A 15,795-nucleotide genomic window follows, 5' to 3' on the forward strand; every position below is an offset into this window, starting at 1 on the left:
AAAAATAAAATTTAAAGAAATATTGGGGATGTTTGTAGAAATGAAAAAGACGACGAAAATTTAATTTACAAAAAAGAATTTCTCTAAATTTAAAGGCATTTTCAGTAGATAGTTTTAAAGAAAAACAGGGTACAACATTTTATTTTGAAGATTAATTAAGAAAATTGATTTGAAGAAATGTACATGGACGTTGTGAGGCCTATCCAGTACATGTTTTTAAACAACTCTAGAAACAAGATTTACGACATTTTTAATACTTCAAAATTCAGGTTTCTTTCTTCGTGAATTGGAATGTAAAAAAATCTCATGCAAACGAAAAATTTCATGTATGAACGCTAGGGGTACCAGCAGCTTAAGTAACACGAGCCTAGAAAGGTTGAGAACCGTTGAATTATAATATATTTCAACTTAAAAATAATAATATCATGGAGTTTCTGTTTGTAAATATTATTTTATTTGGTAATATTTGAGATTATCAGCCGGATAAATTATTAAGGACAACTTGCAATGATTTTTTTTGCAAAGTTTTTTTAAATGTCGTTTGAAATTTATGTAAAATTTTCAAATATTTTAAAAATACAATATTCTGCTACAAAAAAGTCACTTGAAATACAGGCAATCACTTTTAGGTGGTTACTACATCAACACAAAAATTGAGATCATGTTGAAAATAAGGCCGATGCTAATATTTTTCAAAGTTTTTGTCCCTCGGCTCTGGCCGGGGTCAAGTGGGGGAACAATCCATAGTCTCAACATTTGAATGCAAAAAGTGTTCAAATACATTTTGGCCCGTGGGAGTCGCTCAACCTGCATTCCTGTCACACTTGAGGTCTGCACAGCTGATTCCACGTAGATTTTTCCCGCCAGTAATGACAGGAAACGCTGACAAACGGAATATGTGCCAAAATCATAAGTGGTTTTTAACATATGAAGGGAAATCATCGTGAACTGGAACTGCCGGTCATTAGCCCGGGTAAAGTGGAAACGTTGAGATGATTGTTGTCCTCTGCTCTCATCTCGCAAAAAGCCATACAGAGAACCACGTCCCATTCAACCGGCTCCGTGGCTTCGGTCTCCCAAGCAGAAGGTTCAGGGATCAAATCCCGGTCGGTACCTTTGAAATTTGGAATCAGGAATTTGAATATGAATAAAAACTAAAATGAATCAGGTGGGATTCGAACTCACACCTTTGGATTGGTGGTGGTCTGGGACGCTAAGCAGTCACCATCAGAAGGTTTACACTCTAGCAGTGAATTGATCCGTAGTGTTGAAACATGTTATATCTTCTTCTCATATTATTAAATACGCGCTGATCCCTGATTTGCCTGAGGGGATTGGAAGTCTTAATATAGATCGAGTTTCCTTCAGATGCTTGCTTCTATGTTTAGGCGGGGCCGAACAATGCCCAGCGACCTCGGAATTGGACCGCAAGGAGCTCTGTCATTCTGAAATGGGTCGTTGGAAGCAGCGCGAGGGCTATCACCACCTAATACCCGGGACTGTGATAAGTTTTATCAGCATTCGGCATATACAAAGTCTGATACAAACTATACTTTATCATAATATCGCTACCGGTTAGCGGGTATTGGATTGGACCACACACACACACACAAAAAGTGTTCAAATACATTTTACACTAGTTTATTTGTTTTGTCTTCAAAAAATGTAAGATTTGACGGTAACAAAAATTAAAAAAAAACTAAAGGTGTGAAATTTAAAAAAAGATTATTAAATTAACCCAAACATGCTTCAGAATGATTCCAAACGCAAGGGAATGCATTTTATATTGATTTCAGCTGGTTGCACTTAAATTTCAATTGAAATTTTGATGTTTTTTGAAAAATATTTTTTTCCTCTTTGATTTTTCGGGGCAACTAACGAATTAACGAGCATTTACATAAATTTTGATAACAATTTATTTTTGCAATTCTTTTCTTTAAAATTAATAAATTGTAGTAATAATTAATCTCATTCTAAAAAATATAACGATTTTTTTATTTTGAGGTTATACAATCTACATGTATGAAAAATCCCTATCATTATGGAAATTAGATGTTTGGATTGGAAACAGATAAAAATGGCTTTGTTTACAACTTACTTACTTTTTACTCAAGATTTGAAAGCTTTCTTGAGGAATTCAAACTTTGAACCAAATGTATGCGTTCAAAAAGTATGTTGGTACTAACGTTAGCCTAAAAAAAACATTGTAGTTTGGTTTAAAAACATTTCGGAAAATTCCTTCTGGGCTCGGGAGAAAACCGGGAAAAAACCGGGAAATTGAAAATCGAAATCTGGTGGCCACCCTGTTTTTGAAGATCAAAAATTTGGTTGAAAAATGGATTTTTGGCGATTTTTTAAATCGAAGCCCGTCTAAAGGCGGGGTTGGGTTGTAGAGGGTTAGTAGGTCCTATAAACATATGAAATATAATACAGGCTTATTAGACCTTTAAAAAAAACTCTAAATAAACACAAATACGGCTTATATAACCCTAGGCTAACATGTCCACTAAGGTGACAAGAAAAAATAAAATTTAGGAAATCTTAAAAGATCGATTTTTTTAGGTAAGATATGTAACTGTGCCAGTCAACTCGGTTAAGGTTTAAGGGTCGCTAAAATTCCCAAAATCTCTGGACGTAATATTTGAACAAACCCTAACCGATTTGGCTCATAATTGGCACAGTTACTTATTTTTGACTAAGGAAGTCGATTTTTTCATTGTCACCCAAAGTCCATGAAGTTTTTTTTTATCAAAATATGTAAAGGAGGTATTAGACTACGACAAACAAACTCGCACATGTTGACAGTTTGTCTGTGTTATTTGTTCGCCAACGCTTGCATACATTTGGCTTTATTTGCCAGTTTTCTTATTTATTTGCCATAGTCTAATAGCTCCTTAATGGAGCCTAATTAAATGCCTTCAAAGTATGTCTTGAGTAGTTTGCATATATCATATATGGGTCATTCCACCTGAAGTGTGCAAGAAAAAATGCAAATTTGAAAATTACCATCTCCGATTCTGCTCAAATTTGGCAGAGCTGTTGAGACTATCAAAACATGCAAAAATCCCGAATTTCATCCAAATCGGACCACCCCCTCCATTTTTGTACCCTCCCAAAAAATCGACTTTATGGCGATTTTTGAGCGAAACCCCTATCTTCAAACGACGATAACTCAGGAACCACAAATCTTAGAGGGTCGGTCTTAGACTCAATTTTGAAGGAAATTGGACATAGAATCCATTTCCGTGATCAAAATTTAGATTAAAATATGTTTTCTACCTGTGTTGCGCAATTGAAATCTTTAAATGGCCGTATCTCAAAACAGCCCTAATTATTTTTTAAATTTGACCTCACCATCGTATTCCCCGTCCGATTTTACATAAGAATCACTTATCGACAGAAATGAATATGTTTCGATCCAGAGATATCGAATTTTAAAGTTTTGAGTATTTGAGATTACCTAAATTAGCTACACTCGCCACCCCTGCTAGAAGCACTAAGTCGTGCTGATCAATAACTGCTACCTGATATTATTGAAATAATATATCATCCCAAATAATCATTAGCAAAATACGCAAATAATGAATGTACACCACTGTAGGAAACTGCTGTATAATCTTAAATTAAAAAATAGTATACCGTGAATTTGTGTGCTAGCAGCTAGCCCAATGGATAGCCCAAGAATGGAATTCCCACAGAGCTAGCAGGAAATTGCAATTGATCTTGTAAGTAACACTTAAGAAAAAGTGTACGATACATTATCGTGTTAAAAATTATGAATTAACATGAATATAATTTGTGAAGCATAATTAAGGAGGAGGATTTCTGGAAAGTATAAAGCTGAAAAATGTAAGTAAATCACAAAGATTAATCTGATTTATTATCTGATTAAGATCAAATTCAGTGTTGATTTCGACACCGTCCGAACAATAATCTTTTTTTTGTTTGTCAATCATTTAGAAATCTTGAAAGACGATAAAGCTGCTGTCCACATGTAACAGAATTGAAAAAAATCATCAATTATTCAGATGAAACTGGCTCACAATATAAAAATCGGTTTAATATGATCAACCTTTCAAACCGTAAGGCAGATTTTGAGGTTTTTGCTGAATGGCACTATTTCGCTACCGCACATGGCAATAGCTCTAGACCCCATGAGAGTTATTTCATCTACCACAGCCAGCTCTACATTTGTTCTCACTTCAAATTAAAGAAATAATTTGATAAAGTGGGAAGAAATGAGGAATTAGGAAAAATATAAAAATAATAGAAAAATGATAATTTTTTGAAAATTGTATTGTAAAAACTCTGTAGCATTTGCAAATAAATATTCAAAGTTCAAATTTTACTTAATATGGTTTAATGACACTGAGATCATGAAGATCAGTGCATTGAAAATTACCCAATAAATATTCCTTAAACAAAAAATAGATTGTTCAAGGTATTGATTATCTCAAAATCGTATAAAATTATAAAAATAATTCATCTTACAGAACACCAGGTAGTAATTATTCATCAGCACGACTTAGTGCTTCTAGCAGAGGCGGCGAGTGTAGCTAATTTAGGTGTCTAAGACCGACCCTCTAAGATTTGTGGTTCCTGAGTTATCGTCGTTTGAAGATAGGGGTTTCGTATGTATGTATGTATTAGGGTGTTTCATCCAAAACCAAAAGTTCTCAGAATAAGGCAAACCGAGGTTCCCCTTGTAGAGGGTACCCATAGGGACTCTCATGCCAAATATCAGCCCATTTGGTTGAGAATTGGCCTGTCCCCAGCAGTTTAAAGTTTACATGGAAATTACTATGGGATTTTTGTGCTTTTCGTTCAATCGATCCTACAGGCCAGGGGACAACATGGATTCACTCGGAATAAAGACAGGTGTGTATGGGATGGTCCAATGAACACATTCCAGAAGGAAAAAGGGTTGTCCGTTCTGTCCCCAAGGTGCGCATTGGATCGACGTCCGGTGTCTCAAAAATGACGAATGCCGACGCCAATTGAGCTTTTATTTTCAATGGTTACTACGTAGTTGTGATGTGTTTTGAATGGAAAACATGAAACAAATGTCAGAACGTCTCAATGGAAGCAGAAAGCTTTAGTTTGCGGTCCTGGAACCAGGCTTTCCTGGTGGGAAATCTGGAGGGAAATCTGCCCCTGCATCGCACCCCGACGAACAGAGAGCTTTTAAGCGTCCTTTTGCACCGGAATCGATACGACAAGCTTTCGATCAAGAATGCCGCCTTGGAAATCTCCCGGTTGGCGGAAAGTGCTTTAAATGTACCACGAAGAAAGATCAATGTCCATTTGCAAGATTTGTACGACACTTGGAGAGGTATAAATTTTAACAATATGGTTTTATCAGAATGGTTTGTTCCAGTTTACTAAATTAAAGTAATTTTAGGACTTTACAAGCAAAAATCCCGAACCACTTCGAAATAGGAGGAGGATAGAACTCATTTCAGGACGGAACTATCCATGCCATGTGATTTATCGTGGAATGTATGTTTTAAATTAAATGTTCCTGTTACACTCTTATTTAACTCTTCAATCTGTAGCCAATCGGACAAGAGGAAGCTGCAGTTGGAACGAATGAACAAACGACTGAAACGTTGGTTAACTGTTTGGATAGTTTAACAGCCTCAGCAGATCGACGATTTGAAGATGATCAAGACCTTGATCAGGGCCATGACCTAGCTGGTGACGACAACAGCAACGAGGTCAGTGAAGGAAAAGATAAGGCTTTTCTGGTGGGAAGTCTGGACGGAAACCTGCCAACGAACACCAACGAACAGAGAACTTTTAAGCACACTCTTGTTCCGGAATCGACATGAAAAGCTGCCTATCAAGAATGCTGTCTTGGAAATCTCCCGGCTGGTGGCTAACACTTTTAATATGCCGCGATGGAAGATCAAGTCCCATTTGACAGAGTTGCACGGCGATCTCGCCAGCCCGTCATCCCGTCCGATCTCTCCTGCTCGTCATCGAGCGTGGTCCTGTCCAGCAACAAGTCCGATCTCGCCAGCTCGTCATCGAGCGTGGTCCTGGCGTCATCCGCAAGTCCGATGTCACCATTCAGCGTAGTCATGATTCTTCGAAATCGTCATCCGACTTGGTCCTGCCCAGCGCGGCTTCAAATAAAAATTTTCATTTACTTATAGTTGTGTCTCTGTTTTTACTTCACTTTACAAATACATAAGAAGATTAACAATTTAATACATTAACCGTATATTAAAACTTTATTTTATTGAATAAACACAAAATTAAAAAAAAATACTGTCTTCAAATCAATTTCTTTTCAGTGCAATTTCAATTTTCAATTTAAAAAAAAAAGAAATTTCAAGCAAGAGTATAACATTTAATTGCAAAATTCTTGGAAAATTCATTGTACATAAGTGCAGTTGGTTAGCAATCATTATTTTGGTCGAGGGGGTTGAGGGGTGGTCCTAAAAAAATGATGAACCCACAATGACAAACATGGAAATGTGACTTAAATTGTTATGAGCAGATTGCTCTCAGATTTTTATAAGGTACAATATTGATGGGAGGCAGTGGTTGTTCGCCTATTGAAGACTTTTGGTCATCCGCTGCCTGATTTTGAAGAGGGAGGGCGGGAAGGCTAGTTGAAAAAAATATTTGCTATTTGTTATAGTCTAACGGAGCCAGCAAGAATCCTGCATATCGGTCAGTAAATATTGCTACAACAACCAACACTAGTCTTAAACCGTTGGTAACACTTAATTATCCCAAGTACCCAGATGCAAAAAAACAAAAGCACAATACATCTGCCAGGACTTTTCCACATGAACTCGCTTTTCGATGTAGTTTTCCCACCAGGAAAGCCTTGTTCCAGGACCGCAAACTAAAGCTTTCAGCTTCCATTGAGACGTTCTGACATTTGTTTCATGTTTTCCATTCAAAACACATCACAACTACGTAGTAACCATTGAAAATAAAAGCTCAATTGGCGTCGGCATTCGTAGTTTTTGAGACACCGGACGTCGATCCAATGCGCACCTTGGGGACAGAACGGACAACCCTTTTTCCTTCTGGAATGTGTTCATTGGACCATCCCCTACACACCTGTCTTTATTCCGAGTGAATCCATGTTGTCCCCTGGCCTGTAGGATCGATTGAACGAAAAGCACAAAAATCCCATAGTAATTTCTATGTAAATTTTAAACCGCTGGGGACAGGCCAATTCTCAACCAAATGGGCTGATATTTGGCATGAGAGTCCCTATGGGTACCCTCTACAAGGGGAACCTCAGTTTGCCTGATTCTGAGAACTTTTGGTTTTGGATGAAACACCCTAGTATGTATGTATTTGAACCCCCGTCTTGGCAGGACTTGGCCATGACCACAGTATATTTCAACTGAGACGGTTCGGTTAGTAACCACCATATATCTCAAGAACCTTTGAAGCGAAATACCTTTCTATGGCTAACGATTCTGAAATTGTACAGACAAAGATCGGTAATGCAGATGACTCGGGCCAGGCAATCCACGACTCCCTCGTCCAGTTCATGAGTATATGAGATGGCCCTGGGCTGTTTTGAGACGGTGTTAGTAGTTATATAATGGTTTGATATATTATACCTTGTGACATTATTTTGCCACTACGGATCAATTCAGTTCTAGAGCATTAACTCCATGATGGCCGACTGGTTAGCGTCCCAGACCACCAATCCAAAGGTGTGAGTTCGAATCCCACCTGATTCTTAAACGTTTTTTGTTTATATTCAAAGTTCAATTCCTGATTCCAAATTTCAAGCGAACCGACCGGGATTTGATCCCTGAACCTTCTGCTTTCGAGGCAGAAGCCGCAACCATTAAGCCACGGAGCCGGTTATCGTTTGAAGATAGGGGTTTCGCTCAAAAATCGCCAAAAAGTTGATTTTTTGGGAGGGTACAAAAATGGAGGGGGTGGTCCGATTTGGATGAAATTCGGGATTTTTGCATGTTTTGATAGTCTCAACAGCTCTGCCAAATTTGGGCAGAATCGGAGATCGTAATTTTCAAGTGCTGTTCCGCTTCAGATGGAATGACTTATATGATAAACAACCCGTCGGCGTGCCTTCCAAGCACTGATGCTACTGTACATTTTCAAGCGATGCAGTGCTAAAGTTGTTTTATATATTTCTTCCCCTCCAGGCTCAGCAGACGATGTCATCGTCCGGGTTGTCGCCGGTCGTCGTCGTTCCTACGTCGTCATCCATCGGCGGTGGCGTCTCTTCGGGTTCGCCGTCCGCGGCGTCTTCCGGTGCGGTACCGCCGCCGGCGGTAACCTCCACACCCCTGTGGAACAATCTGTTCGATCTGTCGGGCATGAAGCAGCGCGATCGGCAGCACGAGGGGGGCGACCTGGTCGGTGGCGCCACCTCCTCCTCGGACAGTGGCAATTTGAGCGGGAGCACGGCGGGGCTCAACAGCAGCACGACCAGCAGCAGCATGAGCAACAGTCACAACTGTAACAACAACGAGGACTCGTACGAGGCTGGCATCGCGGACGACATGCGCGAGTTGGCACTGCGGCTCGAGTCCGAGCTTAACATTAATTAGGAGGAGGACGGTGGCCAACCAACCAAACACACACACACTCATAGGATTAACACGTACACACACATGCATACACTTTGACTGATTGTGATCAACATCTCCTATAGAAGAAGAAGAGGAAGACGATAAAAACGCGAGGGAAAACCGAAGAGAAAAAATGGGAGAGAAAAGAGTTATATTCATATTTCATTAAATGAAATCCAAGATCGCGAGATACCAATTTTAAAAATTATTAACGCAAAGTGCGCGAAAACAAAAGCGATTAACGCGGCGTCGCGACGTCACCTCTCGGCGTCGCCTGTGTAGACACACTATATTATTCAATGTTTGTTTTAGAAACTTTTCTTTTCTGTTTTGCAGAAAACGTGTGTTTTTAGAATATATAATATATATTTTTTCGGATCGAAACAAAACTGCTATTTAGGGGGAGAGAGATGAAGGAGAGGGAGAAGAAGTGAAAGTTACTCAGCAAGATAGGAGAAGGAGGAGAGAGAAGAAGCAGCAGGCAGAGAAGGTTAGGAAGGACGTAGGAAAGAACCCGTTTTCTAGGAACTTCAAGTAAAAGAATTAGCTAATATATACAAAATGGAAAGTAACACACATTATACATATATACAAGAGAGAGAAAAAAAAACTCGTTTTTTTTTTCCTAGAATCGTGCGCTGACAGTAAAGAGAAACAGAACAATAGAGAGAGGGAGCGTAGCAACGCAACTGTCAAACAAACACACTTTAAAGCAAGCAAGCAAAAACAAAAAGTCTAGTAAATCAAACAAAAGCTTAGAAGAGGAGCCAAGCAACCGATATAGAAAGCGTGATATAGACCAGGAAAAATGGTGATTCATTATTATTATTATTGATGGTTATATTGCAAATTGAAAATTATAATTAATCTATTTATTAAATGTTTATATTGCTAAATATTATCACTTACTCGCTATTCGTTATTTGTAACTAGTATTTCTATTGGACAAACAGAAGAAAAAAATTAAGCAAAACAAGAAATATCGCTGGAAGCTTTACACACACAAGGACACAAAAAAAAGTCACTAAAAAGTGGTTTAGGAGAGATGAAAACGGGAGCGCGTTTTAATTATTCGTATATGTTTTAGCTTGTTTTTTCGTTACTGCAAAATACACACACACAGCAAGAAAAAATGTATAATTATGAATTATATATTTTTCACTTATAATCAAACGTTTACATAGTAGCCAATTATTAACTCTTTTTATTGTACACACGTTCATCGATTGATTTATAAAATGCAAAAAAAAACATATTTAGTGTAGCCTTGATTCTTTTATACACAAACAAATCAAACCCCTTTTACTTGTAGGCTTTTTATACATATGTATTCTAAACTAATTATTTTACATTAATTCCGCTCCGGGTTATGTAAAAGCAAGAGTAAAACTATGTTTTTTTCTTTAAAGTGTATGGAATAACCGCATAGTTTAAGAGAGTTTCGTTTTGTTCGCCTTTCGACTTTTTCAAGTTACTTACAACAAAGTGAAAGAAGAAAATAATTGAAAATAGTCGTGCTCAGATCAGATTGTTTTTGTTTCGTTTTATATTTACACACAACACAGACACACTCACACATAATGAAAAAAAAAGTTGATTTTTATTAAATCAAACAATAGTTTTGCAACACGCTGCTTGATTATTATTTTTTTGGGTTTGTTCCAACAGGAGAGTTGAAAAACGATTAAAACGTCCAGCGAAAATAAACAGTGTGGCAGCACAAGTTCGCCACAAAACCAATAGTTACTGTTACGTTTTAGAGAAAAAGGAAAGAGCGAGCGAAGGCATAGACAAAGGAAAAAACAGAATAATAATTGGCAATTGAAGGTTAACATGAGTAGTAGGGCAAACAAATGAAAAGTTTCTCGTTTTAGAAGAGATTGCGCTTACGATGCTAGAGGAAGGAAACGGTTAGGAAATTTGCTAGCAAATTTGCTTCTTTTTAATTTTTTAAACTAAGATCGGTGTGTGACGGAGAGACAAAAACGTACTAGAAAACACAGACACAGAAAAACACAACACAAAAATTCAAACAAGATCGCGTCACTCGAAGACTCAAAATTATTTACTCTAGAGCAACATCAACCCAACCGACGGCACGGAGTTTTGCTTACAGTTTATTAGGAGAAGGAAAATCACGATACGAAAGCTCTTTTTAAAAACGGACGATTAGAAGAAAAAAAAAGTGTGCAAACTATCGCAAAATGACAAACAAATATTTGGGCTGTTGGATCACACGGGAAAATGCTCTTTGCTCGTTGAAGTTTGATGAAAGTAAGTGACTCACTTTTTTTTTGTTTTCTGGCAGCTTTCCGTGCTGTAAAGTTTTTTTTTTTTCATAAAAGTACATTTTTGTTGGTCGCGAACATTTGAAGAAATTATCTAAACCCATTGTCTTTTCTAACAAAACATTTAAATTTAATAAATTTAATCACGTTGCGCCGAAACATTTTGTTATCAGAGATATAGATTCAGGTGAATACTAGTCTTGTTGCTTAGATTTCGGCAGCACTTTTCAAAAAAGCCTTATTCGTACTTTAAATAAACAGTGCAAAAGTTTATCTTCAAAAATGAGTGCATTCAGCTGACAATTTTCGAAAAATAAGGATATTTTTTTTGTTGAAAACTAAATCGTAATTTATCGACAAATTTAACATCGGTATCGGTATTTAAAACAGTGAAATTAGTTGAACAATAATACATTTATATTGTTATTCGTAAAAAAATATCTTTATATGACGATACAAAAAAAACCATCATAGTTTTTTAATTCTATCGAAATATTTCAACAGCATCGATATTTCTCTTATTAAATTTGTTTTTTTTTCGATTTGGCCGAAAAAAAACATGAAAAATATTTGCAACGGCTCTAACACATTTATCTACAGAAAATTAAAAAAAAAAAGGATTTTATAAAACAAAATCAAAATCTTTTTTTTTTTCAAGTTTACAAACTTAAAATCTAGAGTTTTTTTTATTTATTTTTTGTTTGAAAAGGTCCTACTTTAAGAATGTTTATTTTAATATTTTTATTTTTTTAAATATCTGAATTTTAAATTTCTTTTTAATTGAAAATTATAAAACGTTTAAAGATTTTTTTCCATTTATTTTAATTTTTATAATTTGGATTTTTCAAAATTATTATTTAAAGAGTCGTCCATCGAGGTGATTATTGCACTCGTAAAGGAGGTATTAGACTATGATAAACACACAAACAAAGTCGCACTTTTTCGCGTTTGACAGTTTGGAAAACTGGCAAACAAGGCAAAATATGTGCAGGCTGAAGTGTTTGTAAACAAAGCAGGCAAACTGTCAAAAAGTGCGAGATTGTTTATTTGTTTGTCATAGTCTAATACCTCCTTAAGTCGTAATTTGGTGAAAGTAACCCACTGAGAATTTTGGCTCGAGCCTCGTGCCGATCTGGCTCGAGATTGAGCTTGAATCGAGTCGAGGCTCGAGCCAAAATTCTCAGTGGGAAGTTGAGATAATTCGATCGTAATCTTTCGATGTATCATCAAAATAAATTGAAAAAAGGTGGAAAAATATATATTTTTGATTTTTTTTAAGTTTTAGAACATTTTTAGAGTTTTTTTTTTTTTGAAAAGGTCCTGTAAACAAATCTAGAGTTTTTTAAAGGTCCTATAAGCTATTGTGTTTCATATGTTTATAGGACCTAATAAAAAAAGTTTAGATATGAAACACAATAGCTTATAGGACCTTTAAAAAACTCTTGATTTAAAAATTATATTTTTTAATAAATTTCAATTTGAAATTTGAAATTTCAAAATTTAGGCGTTATTTTTTTTTGTAGTTTTCGGATATTTTTGATTTTAAATTATTATATTTTCATGTTTTTTAATCTGCATTTTTCTAGATTTTTCAAAGTTAAAAGCCCTCAAAAGGCTTTTTAAATTGTTGTTTTTTTTTATTTTTGAATTCTCAGATTTTTTAAAGTTTTGATTTATTTGAATTTTAACAATTGCAAATTAAAAAAAAAAACTTTAAAAATCGATTATAATTTGCAAGATTTAAATTTTGAAAATTTGAAAGATTTAAATTTTAAAACTTATAAAACTATCAATCTTAAAAAAGGAAGGAGCAGCTGTGGCTGAATGGTTACAGTGTTTGCTTTGTAAGCAAATGGTTCTGGGTTCGATTCCCATCTGCTCCCATCGAGAAAGTTAAGGACATAGAAATACTTGAAATGCTGAATATGAACGAAAAATCAAAGTCGCTGAAGGCGGGGTTCGAACCCCCGTCCTTTGGATTGGTAAGCAAAAATGCTAACCACTAGGCCATGGCGACTTGGTGAGCCTAGACTGGAATTAGGAATACTGTTACAACCAACCCGCAACGCCTTTCGAGGTGTATCCTAGGGTTCTACCTCTCCTACTAACATTGAGTCCAAAACCTCCCTACAAACATCTATACCACTAAGGTGACGTAGGGTCCTTGCGCACTTTAGATAGGTGTTTACTAACGATCCTTCATATCCCTGAGGATAGCTTGGACCCGGCCTGGACCCCCTTATGCCCTGGGCTGTATTACACACTCATCAAAAGATGAAGACATGGTATCTCCCGTGTTGGATTATTGTTCCGGATGAGGGTCTAACACAACCAGACCAAACAGAGGGATAAGCGTTGTGGAGCCTTCCGGTGGTGGGGCGTCCTCCAAATGCTAATGCTAATGCTAATGCTAACTATCAATCTTAAAAAAATAATTAGGTTGGATTAATTCGATCATAATTTTTCGATATGCCATCTATTTTTTTTTTTTTTTTTTGAGTTTAAAACGAATTGCGAATTGCGAGTTTAAAACTCAACAATTTATAATTTTTTGCTTCTTTCAAAATATTTTAAAAATTTCAAAGCATTCAAGGTTAGTAAAAACTTACGTAATTCTAAAGATTTTCAAAATAGCATTTTTTATAAATAAAAAAATGTTTTTTTCAGAATTTTCATATTTAAAATTTTATGTAAAGATTACAAAATTTTAGGTGTCTTTTTTTATGTTTTGAATTTTAAAACGCAATTCTTTTTTTTTAACTTTCTATTTTTCTAGCTTTTGATTTTTTCTAAGTTTTTAATTTTGGAGTTTTATGATTTTTCTTTTTTTAATTTATTTGAAATTAAACTTTTAAAAATTTCAAAAAATAACAAAAATGCGTTTATAATTTCAATGATTTTTTTTTATTTTAAAATGCTTTAATTTTTAAAGTTTTCGGATGCTTAAATTTTGAAATTTTATAATTTTAAATATCCTTAAATTATGATGTTTTCAAATGTCTAAGTTGTTTGCTTTTTTTTAAATTTTATTTTTCTAGTCTATTTGTTTTGATTTTGTTTCTTCAATTTTTGGATTTTCTATATATTTTATCGTTTTAATAATAAATATTACGATCGAATGCAATACATACTCACCTCGTATAAATTCAGACCGTTGCGACGGTCTAAAACGATGTTACCCGAGTTCAACGTTCAAACATGTTAAATTTTTGTGATCAAGTCAATTTTTCTTTGAAGAAGCCATTCGTCGCGAGATGGTAAAGTGAAATTATTCTAGTATTTTTTTTAAGGCTTTCATCGACGATGCCACCCTAGCAGCATGCTGAAATGGTCATTTCATGTCACTGTTTTTTGTTTGTGTGTTAAATTTTGTTAACACCCATAACATTTTCTCACGGTTTTGTCGATTGATTCGTTTCAACAGCCCCGCACTGGCACTCTTATATTAAGGGTGAGCAAGTGGGTGCAAGCATGACAAAACCAAAAAAATCATTTCAAAATCAAACGAAACACGAGTAAAGAGCGGCAATGTGTGGTGCAGTTTTTCTTAAACCCAATGGGTTCATTGTGAATGGATTACCTCCGTGAATTAAGCACCAAAATTCTGACAGCACCGAAAGGCTGCATGAAGCGCCTCTAGCGGAATTTTGTGGAACTACGGAAATATTAGGGTGGTTCATTTTATTAAAAGTAATTTAAAATTCTGTGAATTAATAAGATCTTGTAAAAGATTATGTTGGTTTTTTATCGAAATAAAGCGAATTTAACTAAAATGTGGTAATTTGAAACCTCCATAGTGAAGTTATATATGAATATGAATACTTAAAAACCAAAATCCATTTAAATGTTAAGTCCTCAATTGAAAATAAAAGTGTTTCATCTTGATTGATTGATTGGGTCTAGCGGGAGTTATGGGACTTTTGGTAAAAAAGTTGAGTTTTTCCAAATTTCTTCAAAGTTTTCCAAGAGTCGGGCGAAAAAGTTGTTCGGGCACCTAAAATATACATTCGCCAAATTTTGCCAGCAGCTTTGGCACACTTTGAACTATTCTTTCCTGAATTTCCAGCTTGATTGATTGGGTCTAGCGGGAGTTATGGGACTTTGAGTAAAAAAGTTGAGTTTTTCCAAATTTCTTCAAAGTTTTCCAAGAGTCGGGCGAAAAAGTTGTTCGGGCACCTAAAATATACATTCGCCAAATTTTGCCAGCAGCTTTGGCACACTTTGAACTAAACTTTCCTGAATTTCCAGCTTGATTGATTGGGTCTAGCGGGAGTTATGGGACTTTGAGTAAAAAAGTTGAGTTTTTCCAAATTTCTTCAAAGTTTTCCAAGAGTCGGGCGGAAAAGTTGTTCGGGCACCTAAAATATACATTCGCCAAATTTTGCCAGCAGCTTTGGCCCACTTTGAACTATACTTTCCTGAATTTCCAGCTTGATTGATTGGGTCTAGCGGGAGTTATGGGACTTTGAGTAAAAAGTTGAGTTTTTCCAAATTTCTTCAAAGTTTTCCAAGAGTCGGGCGAAAAAGTTGTTCGGGCACCTAAAATATACATTCGCCAAATTTTGCCAGCAGCTTTGGCACACTTTGAACTATTCTTTCCTGAATTTCCAGCTTGATTGATTGGGTCTAGCGGGAGTTATGGGACTTTGAGTAAAAAGTTGAGTTTTTCCAAATTTCTTCAAAGTTTTCCAAGAGTCGGGCGAAAAAGTTGTTCGGGCACCTAAAATATACATTCGCCAAATTTTGCCAGCAGCTTTGGCACACTTTGAACTAAACTTTCCTGAATTTCCAGCTTGATTGATTGGGTCTAGCGGGAGTTATGGGACTTTGAGTAAAAGTTGAGTTTTTCCAAATTTCTTCAAAGTTTTCCAAGAGTCGGGCGAAAAAGTTGTTCGGGCACCTAAAATATACATTCGCCAAATTTTGCC

At 35.9% G+C, this 15,795-nt stretch overlaps 1 protein-coding gene and 1 long non-coding RNA gene across 3 annotated transcripts in view; both read left to right on the forward strand.

The window, feature by feature from the left end:
* Positions 1-10,658, forward strand: part of LOC6040606 (roquin-1) — an 80,809-nt gene extending 70,151 nt beyond the window's left edge. For both annotated transcript variants that reach the window (XM_038261874.1, XM_038261875.1), the window contains exon 4: positions 8,151-10,658. In XM_038261874.1, the coding sequence (XP_038117802.1) occupies positions 8,151-8,558 (408 nt within the window). In that variant the 3' untranslated portion in view covers positions 8,559-10,658. The remainder of the gene's footprint in view (positions 1-8,150) is intronic.
* A 3,693-nt stretch (positions 10,659-14,351) lies between these two features.
* LOC119770454 overlaps positions 14,352-15,795 on the forward strand; it is a 57,100-nt gene continuing 55,656 nt past the window's right edge. Inside the window, exon 1 of the long non-coding RNA XR_005278831.1 lies at positions 14,352-14,434. This is a non-coding gene — a long non-coding RNA (uncharacterized LOC119770454). The remainder of the gene's footprint in view (positions 14,435-15,795) is intronic.

The sequence above is a fragment of the Culex quinquefasciatus genome, chromosome 3 (assembly GCF_015732765.1).
Source record: "Culex quinquefasciatus strain JHB chromosome 3, VPISU_Cqui_1.0_pri_paternal, whole genome shotgun sequence".
NCBI lineage: Eukaryota > Metazoa > Arthropoda > Insecta > Diptera > Culicidae > Culex > Culex quinquefasciatus.